Source organism: Mandrillus leucophaeus, unplaced genomic scaffold, assembly GCF_000951045.1.
Source record: "Mandrillus leucophaeus isolate KB7577 unplaced genomic scaffold, Mleu.le_1.0 Scaffold805, whole genome shotgun sequence".
NCBI classification, from domain to species: Eukaryota; Metazoa; Chordata; class Mammalia; order Primates; family Cercopithecidae; genus Mandrillus; species Mandrillus leucophaeus.
In genome coordinates, this window is record NW_012108753.1 from 442,500 (window position 1) to 452,458 (window position 9,959).

Here is a 9,959-nt window from a genome sequence, read left to right on the forward strand (position 1 = left end):
GATTACAGGCATGCACCACCACGCCCAGCTAATTTTTGTATTTTTAGTAGAGAGGGGGTTTCACCATGTTGGCCAGGCTTGTCTCGAACTCCTGACCTCAAGTGACCCGCCCACCTTGGCCTCCCAAAGTGCTGAGATTACTGGCGTGAGCCACCATGCCTGGTTGATAGGAATATTTTTGAAAGACCTTTTCATGGTACTTTACAACCTGGAAGGAATGGCTTTATCTTCTCTCAGGAGAACATGTAAGATTAACAAGTATATACAGCAAAAAAAAAAAAAAAAAAAAAAAAAAAAACTTGCAGACAACAAAAATTACTTTTTTTTAGGGAAGTGAGCCATTTTTATATAGCATGAGTTTGCTAAGTAACTTTACATGTTTATAGACATTTTAATTATTTCTGATATTGATTGTTATTTCACCAGTAAAACTGCTTGGGGAAAGAAGATCTTTAGAGCATTTGTTTCTTTTCCTTCCTTAGTCATTTCTTTATGAAACATTAATCTTTGACAATAAATATGAGAAGAAAAGCAACAAACAAGCAGTGGGTTTGTATAGTGGGTGGGAAACGGCAGGCCAAGGCAGGCTAGAAGTTCCTGTGACTCAGCAGCATGTTCTGTGGGACCGCCAGGAGTCTACAGTGTGGTAGTACACTCATCTTTTCTTCTCCCAAAGGTCTCAAACAGCTTAGATGGGAGGCTGAACGTGATGACTGGCTACACAACAGAGATGTAAAAAGTATCATCAAGAAAAAGAAACATTTTAAAAAGAAGAGGACTAAAACCACTCAAAAAACTAAAAAGCAAAGGAAATGAGAGTTATTAATGTAAATTATAAATTGAAATTCTACTTACATCTAATTTTTGCTGTTCAACCATGTTTTTTGATCCAGCTCTCTGATTCCATACATTCCAGACTTCTCAGTGGATTTGTAATAAACTATAAATAAAAATAGCTCTCATTTATAAAGTCATGTGGAAACATTGTTAAAATTAAACATATCGGAAAAAAAAAACTTTTTTCCATATTGCTACATAACAAAATGAAAAAGAAGACAGTAGGATTACAGAATTCACATATAAGCCCTGGCGTCTCTGATCATTGTAATGAGTACTATTTCATGTAACTACATGATGTCATCTTGTTTAGTCTTTATCTACTTGACAGAGAAAGAGACAGCTCCAAGAAGTTAGCAAACCTGAGATGAAACTGATCTTTTAAAACCAAACGTTTAAACTGTGGTTTGATTCTATCACCTCATATATGAATGATTCCAGAGTTTACATTCTTAACCACTAGAAGAATTCAGAATCCAGCCCATTACCTAATTTTCTCACTAGTATAGATGAGAATTTAGTCTCAGAAGAACTAAAATAGATGTGAATAGTATTGTTAGAAATGCCTTGTAAAGAAATTACTACATAATTTATAGGTTACCTCAAGAAGTTGTTTTATACTTATTTTTACTTTAGGAAAAACATACCTTCCAAGATGAAGGGATATTTCTTGCTCATTGTTTGCCTGAAATCTGATGGAAAAAAGGATGTCTTGAAATTAGATATGAACAGAAATTCATTATTAACACATACAGCCACAATTTAATGCTAGCTTTAGGGTCCATATGATGGGAACCATATAGATTAGAAATTTGTTTTACAGTCCTCCTCCGTTTGTTTTTGTTTTTTTGAGACAGGACCTCTCTCCCTGTTGCCCAGGCTGTAGTACAGTGGCACAATCACAGCCCACCACTGCCTAGACCTCCCTGGGTTGGGCTCAAGAGAGCCTCCTACCTCAGTGAAGGTCAAATAGCTGGGACGGGGCTTAAGGGAGCCTCCTGCCTCAACCTCCCGAGTAGCTGGGACTACAGGAGTACACCGCCATACCCAGTCTTTCCCCCCCCCCCTTTAAGATACAGAGTCTTGCTATGTTGCCCAGACAGGGCTCAAGCAGTCCTTCCACCTTGACCTCCCAAAGTGCTGGAATTACAAGTGTGATTCACCACACCCAGCCATGACCAGTTTTTAAAATTCATCCCAAGCTTTAATTTGCTTTTAAATACTGTTGGGATGTTTTCTTTATACCCTTTCTTAGAGTTGAAAAGAAAAGATTTTGTGAGTATCCAGTAGCATTTTGGTACAGCGTTCCAACAAAATACGCTGAGGAAGACTATGTGACAAGTTTCAAAGATGGCTATCATGCCAGGATTTTTGGGAAAAATCACTTCCTAATTTAAAAAGTTGAGGGCTCTAATATAAAATTTCCCCAAGAAAAATGTTAAAGCACTTTCAGCCATAGCATGTGAAAGTCTTTTAGTGCCCACTGTTGATGCCTAGGAAGAATACTATAGCCTGAGAAAACTGTTACTCCGAGAAAACAGCAGTAACCAGTTAGTTTCTTAGTCTACCAAACAATGAAGTGTAATGGGCAGGCTAAGTTTCCTCCATCTGTGCTTCCAAACTAAGTCCGACCAAGGACACTTGCTCTACCCTCCCCAATAGTAAAACCCATGGAGGTATGAAATTTTTCCCTTAGCCCACAAACAAAATTTTTAAGGGAGAAGTGAGAGTCATCTAGTCTACAATAATGAATACTTTGATTCCTGTTATGCCCATAAAAATGTCTAATATCTTGAATCTGAAGAACCAATTTCTCCAAAAATGCCATTGCCATTTAACACATAAAATGGATTAGCAAAACTATACCCCTTTAGAAAGCATTAACTTCTGAATTATGATTACCTTGGCTTGTGTGCATCTTGCTAAACAAAAAATATGCTCCAAAAAGGCCTACAAGTTCGGCTACCAAAATTCCTTTAAAGATCTTCTTTGTTAGTGGTTCCAAAGTACGGGCCATCCTAAATTTAAAATTAACAGATATGTGTAAACCTGAATGAGCATATTTAAACTACTATTATCATTTCTCTAATAACTCAAATTCATTCCCACAATTTGAATGGCTTATCTGTATGGGAATAAGACTTCAATACTATGGTATACTTTTTTGGTTTAGGCATCCTACATACCTAGTTTTCAAACTCCATGCCTAAGGGGCATGATGAACCAAAGACAAAATTGGATAAAGCACAGGAAAGAGATAAAATGCAAGAAAGCATTGTAAAAAACAATTTACAGAACTTAAATTTTTTAACTGTGTAGGAAAACAGAATGGGGAAGATAGGTTAATTTTTTAGCTGCACTGGGAATTAAGAAATAATCTAAATGGACACAATATGTGAACAGCTCTTCTTTGTAAAGTGCCCTACAAAAGTAAGATTTTTCTGAAGAGGTTCTACATTTTCTAGAGCTGGAGTTCTTCATTTATTAATACAACATATACTAATATATACTATTATACTATCTATATTATAGATAGTATATATATACATTATGATATATACTATATATACTAATATATGCTGATATATACTAATAATACAACATAAATTATGTGCTATAGTTCAGGCATTTGGAGTGCAGTAGCACAATCTCACCTCACTGGGCTCAAACAATCCTCCCACCTCAGCCTCCTGAGCAGCTGGGACCACTGGCATGCCTGGCTATTTTTTTGTATTTTTAGTAGACACAGGGTCTCAACATGTCGCCCAGGTTGGTCTAAAACCCCTGAGCTCAAGCAATCCGCCCATCTCAGCCTCCCAAAGTGCTGGGATTACAGGCGTGAGCCAATAATCTGCCCTTTAGCAGACACTCTGGGTAATTTTTATACAAATGGGGGCAGGGGATGGAAACTGATTGGGTGATGAACCAGTAAGAGGCAAAACCACAGACCGGTTAGATCTTGATTGTCTTCCTTTAAAAGCTAATCAAGAAAACAGGTTTGTGTCATTATTCTTTTCCAAATTAAAAGATAACAAGCTAAGAAAATAGAATATAAGACTCTTATTGAATAAATTAATGTAAACCCAAGTTTTTAGCCAGCCTCCTTATAACCTCAAAGTCCAGAAGAGAACCACTCGTTTTTCATCTCAGATGTCTCTATTGTCCTGTGTGTACTCCTTTGTCCTCAGTCCCAGCTCGCTGTGGTCAGGTGTTTACTCCATTCACTTCCCACTCCTTTTCAATGCCTGAGGGTGGGTGTAATCAAATAACTTTCCTTTTTTTTTGTAGGATTATTCTGCTAATATCTTACCAGGTGTCCCTCCCCACCACCCCCCAAATTCCCTCATTTTGATAATGTGATCACCCTGGAGACCAAAAGATTAAAACCTTACTATTCTTATTTAAAAGAAACGAAGCAAAGAAATTTACAAAGGAAGGAATTCATATACAACCAAGAGGCAGTTGACTGGTGGGAAGGGACAGTTGTTTTGCTCCATTCACTGCAATGCTGTACATGACTGACAGAAGTCATGTTCAATACAGATGCCTCTCTTGGAAGTTATTTTTTATTTTTTTGGAGACACAGTCTCGCTCTGTTGCCCAAGCTGGAGTGCAGTGGCACGATCTCAGCTCACTGCAACCTCTGCCTTCCAGGTTCAAGCAATTCTCTTGCCTCAGCCTCCCCAGTAGCTGGAAGCTGGGACTCCCGCCACCAGGCCCAGCTAATTTTTTGTATTTTAGTAGAAACGGGGTTTCACCCTGTTGCCCAGGCCGGTCTTGAACTCCTGAGCTCAGGCAATCCACCGGCCTCAGCCTCCCAAAGTGCTAGGATTACAGGCATGGGCCACCGCGCCTGGCCTATTTTTATTTTTTTGAGACTGGGTCTTGCTGTCTCCCAGGCTGGAGTGCAGTGGTGCGACCTTAGCTCACTGCAATCTCCGTCTCCCGGGTTCCAGTGATTCTCCTGCTTCAGCCTCCCGAGTAGCTGGGATTATAGGCATGTGCCACCACGTCTGGCTAATTTTTTGTACTTTTAGTAGGGATGAGGTTTCACCAAGTTGACCAATCTATTCTCGAAGTCCTGACCTCAAGTGATCCTCCCGCCTCTGCCTCCCAAAGTGCTAGTATTACAGGCCTGTGCCCCTGCGCCTGGCCTCTTTGGGGGGTTTGTTTGTTTTGAGACGCGCCGTCGCCCAGGCTGGAGTGCAGTGGCGCGATCTCGGCTCACTGCAAGCTCCGCCTCCCAGGTTGACGCCATTCTCCTGCCTCAGCCTCCCGAGTAGCTGGGACTACAGGCCCCCGCCACCACGCCCGGCTAATTTTTTCTGTTTTTTGGTAGAGACGGGGTTTCACCGTGTTGGCCAGGATGATTTCGATCTGACCTCGTGATCCGCCCGCCTAGGCCTCCCAAAGTGCTGGGGGGTTATTTTTAATGTTCCAGGGATGAACAAAGACTGCCTGCAGGCAGTTCCATTATTCAAGGAATCGAAGTAAAATTTTGTTTTATGAGAGGGTGATGATAAGAAATAAAGTCCATTTGTAGGCCAAGGTTAAAAGGAAAGAAAATAAGTCCGAATAATACTGGACAGCTGCCTTGGTGTACAGTGGTGAGCGTAGCCGCCTCCAAGTAACATCGTACAACAAAGTATTTACCTTTCAAAAAATATATATATAGTTTTGCACTCCGAGGCTCCCGGCTTCAGGAGGCCGATGATAAAACTTCAAGTTCCTTGGCTACAGACCACCAGGGGCACACCTGTCCACCCACAACGAAGTGACGTTTACTAGCTGCGGCAAGGGAGACACGGCAGAGGAGCGCCTGCCTTCTCAGCACAGGGACAGGCATCATCCCGGGAAGGAGTTTAGGTGAAGTTTAACACGAAGCCGCCTCTGAAAGATTCGGCGCAGGGCTGTGTGTCATGCAGTTAACATCACAAGGGGCTGAGAAGCCGACTCGGGGACACAAGCTCAAGCCAAATGTGCAATGCTGGGTCGGAAGCCCCTTATCCAGGGCTGCGCTCCAGGGAATTGGGGCTGCTTCCCTGTGCGGGGCGGCCTCCCAGCTTAGCGTCTGCAGGCAACGCGGTTTCAGGCAGCAACGTCTCTCCCTGTCTAGCTGTGCAGAGGACGGCTTTTCAGCAGAGGCAGAGAGCTGTCTCAGGCTGGCCGCCTCCGCGCCCCCGGCTCCTGCCGCGGTTCTCACCCAGCTCCCGCTTCCCCCGCTTCCCTGGTGCCCTCGACTGCCCTAGGCGCTCCCCTAGCCGGCTGAACGCCCGGCCCGGGCCTGCAGGCGACACGCGCGGGCACGCACGGAGCACGGCCCGGCCGCCAGCGACCCGGAAACACTCGCCTCCAGTGAACTGAGGCAGTGACACCTGTCTTCTACATGCCCCCGGAACTGTGACGAGGCCCCACGCAGAAGCCCGCCCCACTCTCGTCGCACTGGGGACCCCGATATACGACCGCCGAGGGGAAGCCACTCGCCACAGTCTCACCTGAGGTGCGTTCAAGGAGGACTGCGCATGCGCAAGGCTTGGCGCCGCTCCACCCCTTCCGTTGTCGGCTCCGCCTCCACATTCGTAGTTACCATTAATTGTACTCTGACCGCGACCCGAACCTGACTGCCCGCTATGTATATTATTTTATGGAATATTCGCAATAACACATGCAACAGGTGCTGAGTGTATCTCATTTTACAGAGAAAGCAAGAGGCTTACACTGCCCACAATCGCACCGTTAGGAAAAAACAGAATTCACATTTGAACCCAGGACACTGAGGCTGTGTAGTCTGTTTTGGGTCGTTTTTCTAACACCCTGGAAATTAAGGTGTGATTAGTCTCAGAGGAGCACCAACATAGGCATCACCTGAAAACTTGTTAGAAATGCAGAACTAGGCAGCGCGCGGTGGCTCACGCCTGTAATCCCAGCACTTTGGAAGGCGGAGATGGGCGGATCACGAGATCAGGAGACCGAGACCATCCTGGCTAACATGGTGAAACCCCGTCTGTACTAAAAATAAAAATAAAAAAAAATAGCCGGGCATAGTGGCATGCGCCTGTAGTCCCAGCTACTCGGGAGGCTGAGGCAGGAGAATCGCTTGAACCCGGGAGGCGGAGGTTGCGATGAGCCGAGATCGCGCCACTGCACTCCAGCCTGGACAACAGAGGAGACTCCGTCTCAAAAAAAAAAAAAAAAAGAGAGAGAAGAAAAGAAAAAGAAATGCAGAACTACTGAATCTGAAACTGCATTTTAGCCAGATCCATAAAGAATTCTTTTGCAAAGTAACACTTGAAGAGAAGACGCAAAGGGGACAAGGAAACAGAGAAGAGAAAAAGAATATAAAAGTATATTGAAGTACCGTGTGCAAGACAAAGCCTGGAACACCCAAAATAGACCCAGATCTACCTTCATCGAAGTTCTAGTCTACTTAGGGGTATTTACCACAAATAACTGATGAAAAGTACACAATGATAAGGGCCTTGCTTCTAATCCGAGGAATCTGTAAAGATTTTAGAGAAGGGGTGACAGCTGGAGCTAACTCTGACCATGCCAAGTAAAGGAAGTGCTTCTGCAAGGTGTTCTGTGATTGCCCCAATTTTCCTATCTAACACCCGCCCTCCCACAGTCCAGCCCATGTGGTTCATCTGTGTAACTAAAGCATCATAAATTGTGAAAAATGTGAATGTGTAAACTATGTTGATTTAAAGCATGTCATTGTTACTCAAGATCACTCAGATCTACACAGATCCAGAACTCTAACCTCTTCCACTATATCATCCTCTCTAGTAGCCTCTTAAAGTCTGGGCTTTGCACATTCTCTTGATCTCTCTCCTCTATAGGAACTGTCTCTGGCTTGAACCTCAGTTCTATTTAACAATATACATTTGACTTTCTCTCAAACTTTTTTCAGAAGCTCCCTTTCTGCATTATGTTGCTTTTTATTTTGTCTGTTATTGTTTTCACTGTCATTAACTATTTTTCTCAAAACTTTCAGCACTCTACCCCTATACCACCAAAGTTCCCTTTTCCCCTCCAACTGACACGTTCACAATCTTTTTTCTTTTTCTTCTTTTCCTAATCATCGGCTTCTTGTTTCTTCTTCTTCTTCGGGGTCTTACTCTGTCACCAGGCTAGAGTGCAGTGGCACAATCAGAGCTCACTGCAGCCTTGACCTCCCAGGCTCAAGTAATCCTACCCCTGCCCCCAGCCTCCCAAGTAACTGAGACTACAGATATTCACCACCACACCGGGCTAATTTAAAAAAAAAAAATTTTTTTTGTAGAGACAGGGTTTCCCTGTGTTGCCCAGGCTAGTCTCCAACTTCTGGGCTCAAGTGATCCTCCCTCCTTGGCCTCCCAAGTGTTAGAAATACAGCTGTGAGCCACTGTGTCTGCCCTTCTTTTTTTTTTTCCTTTTTTTTTTTTTAATGAGATGGAGTCTCGCTCTGTTGCCCAGGCTGTAGTGCAGTGGCTCAATCTTGGCTCACTGCAACCTCCGCCTCCAGAGTTCAAGCGATTCTCCTGCCTCAGTCTCCTGAGTAGCTGGGACTACAGGTGCATGCCACTACGCCTGGCTAATTTTTTGTATTTTTAGTAGAGATGGGGTTTCGCCATGTTAGCCAGGATGGTCTCGATCTCCTGACCTCGTGGTCCTCCCTCCTTGACCTCCCAAAGTGCTGGGATTACAGGCGTGAGCCACCGTGCCCAGCCTGCCCTTCTTCTTTTTTTAAAAAAAAAGAAAGAAAAAAAAAGAATAGTCAAGTACAGTAGTGAGAAGGGGGAAGGAGTAAGTACATCCACAATCTTTAAAGATTCATCCATAATAAATATTTTCTTATTAAAAGCATCCACGATGACTTCCATGAAACACTTTGTTAAAAATCATTTAAGATACTATGCCTTGAGCTTCCAGGCCTGTCTTTGTCCGCTTCGGCTGCTATAACCAAATGCCATAAACTGATGGCTTATAATCAACAGAAATTTGTTTCTTATGATTCTAAAGACTGGGAAGTCCAAAATCAGGGTGCCACAAGATTCAACATGTGGTAAAGACCAACTTTCTGGGTTTTGAGATGGTGCCTTCTCACTGTGTCCTCACATGGTACAAGGGGCAAGGGCCTCTCTGGTGCCTCTTTTAAAACATTAATCCTTGCCCAGGCAAGTGGCTCACACCTGTAATTGCAACACTTTGGGAGGCCAAGGTAGTGGGCTCACCTGAGGTCAGGAGTTCGAGAGCAGTCCAGACAACATGGTGAAACCCCATCTCTACTAAAACCATAAAAATTAGCTGGGCGTGGTGGCACACACCTGTAGTCCCAGCTATGCAGGAGGCTGAGGCAGGAGAATTGCTTGAACTCAGGAGGCAGAAGTTGCAGCCTGGACGACATAGTGAGACTCCATCTCAAAATAAATAAATAAATAAAAGGACGCTAATACCATTCATGAGGGCAGAGCCCTCATGACCTAATCATTTCCCAAAGGCCCTGCCTCCTAATGCCATCACTGGGGATTTCAACATATGAATTTAGGGAGAACAAAAACTTTCAGACCCTATAGCAAGGCTCTACTACATTGGTTTGAAGTACCAGAATATCAGTGTTAAGAGCACCAGGATAACAAAGCAAGATGAAAAAGCCATTGGAGCTGGGTGCAGTGGCTCACACCTGTAATCCCAGCACTTTGGGAGGCCAAGGCGGGCAGATCACCTGAGGTCAGGAGTTGGAGACCAGCCTGGCCAACAAGGAGAAACCCCATCTCTACTAAAAATACAAAAATTAGCTGGGTGAGGTGGACCACGCCGGTAATCCCAGCTATTTGGAAGGCTGAGGCAGGAGAATTGCTTGAACCTGGGAGGTAGAGGTTGCAGTGAGCCAAGATCGCACCACTGCACTCCAGGCTGGGTGACAAAATGAGACTCCATGTCAAAAAAGGAAGGAAGGAAGGAAGGAAGGAAGGAAGGAAGGAAGGAAGGAAGGAAAGAAGGGAAGGAAAAAAGAAAAGAAATACTTGAGGCTGGATAATTTATAAAGAAGTTTAATTGGCTCACAGTTCTGCAGGCTATACCGGCATGGTGCTGGCATCTGCTCGGCTTCTTTTGTTATTTTTACTTTTTTTTTTTTTTTT

The 9,959-nt window shown here is 43.9% G+C and overlaps 2 protein-coding genes, 1 long non-coding RNA gene and 1 pseudogene across 3 annotated transcripts in view; 3 read left to right on the plus strand and 1 right to left on the minus strand.

Moving 5' to 3' along the window:
- CEBPZ (CCAAT/enhancer binding protein (C/EBP), zeta) overlaps positions 1 to 1,003 on the plus strand; it is a 28,199-nt gene extending 27,196 nt beyond the window's left edge. The window contains exon 16 of the mRNA XM_011967626.1: positions 677 to 1,003. Within this exon, the coding sequence (XP_011823016.1) occupies positions 677 to 816 (140 nt within the window). The 3' untranslated portion in view covers positions 817 to 1,003. The remainder of the gene's footprint in view (positions 1 to 676) is intronic.
- LOC105530222 lies at positions 403 to 6,392 on the minus strand. The gene is made up of 5 exons (XR_001004616.1): positions 6,333 to 6,392; positions 2,740 to 2,855; positions 1,485 to 1,529; positions 856 to 940; positions 403 to 717 (listed from the first exon to the last, which is right to left on the minus strand). It is a non-coding gene; the product is annotated as an uncharacterized LOC105530222 (long non-coding RNA).
- SULT6B1 (sulfotransferase family, cytosolic, 6B, member 1) overlaps positions 6,261 to 9,959 on the plus strand; it is a 31,362-nt gene continuing 27,663 nt past the window's right edge. The window contains exon 1 of the mRNA XM_011967625.1: positions 6,261 to 6,337. The gene's annotated coding sequence lies outside the window, so the exon portion shown is untranslated. The remainder of the gene's footprint in view (positions 6,338 to 9,959) is intronic.
- LOC105530239 overlaps positions 7,305 to 9,959 on the plus strand; it is a 4,143-nt pseudogene continuing 1,488 nt past the window's right edge.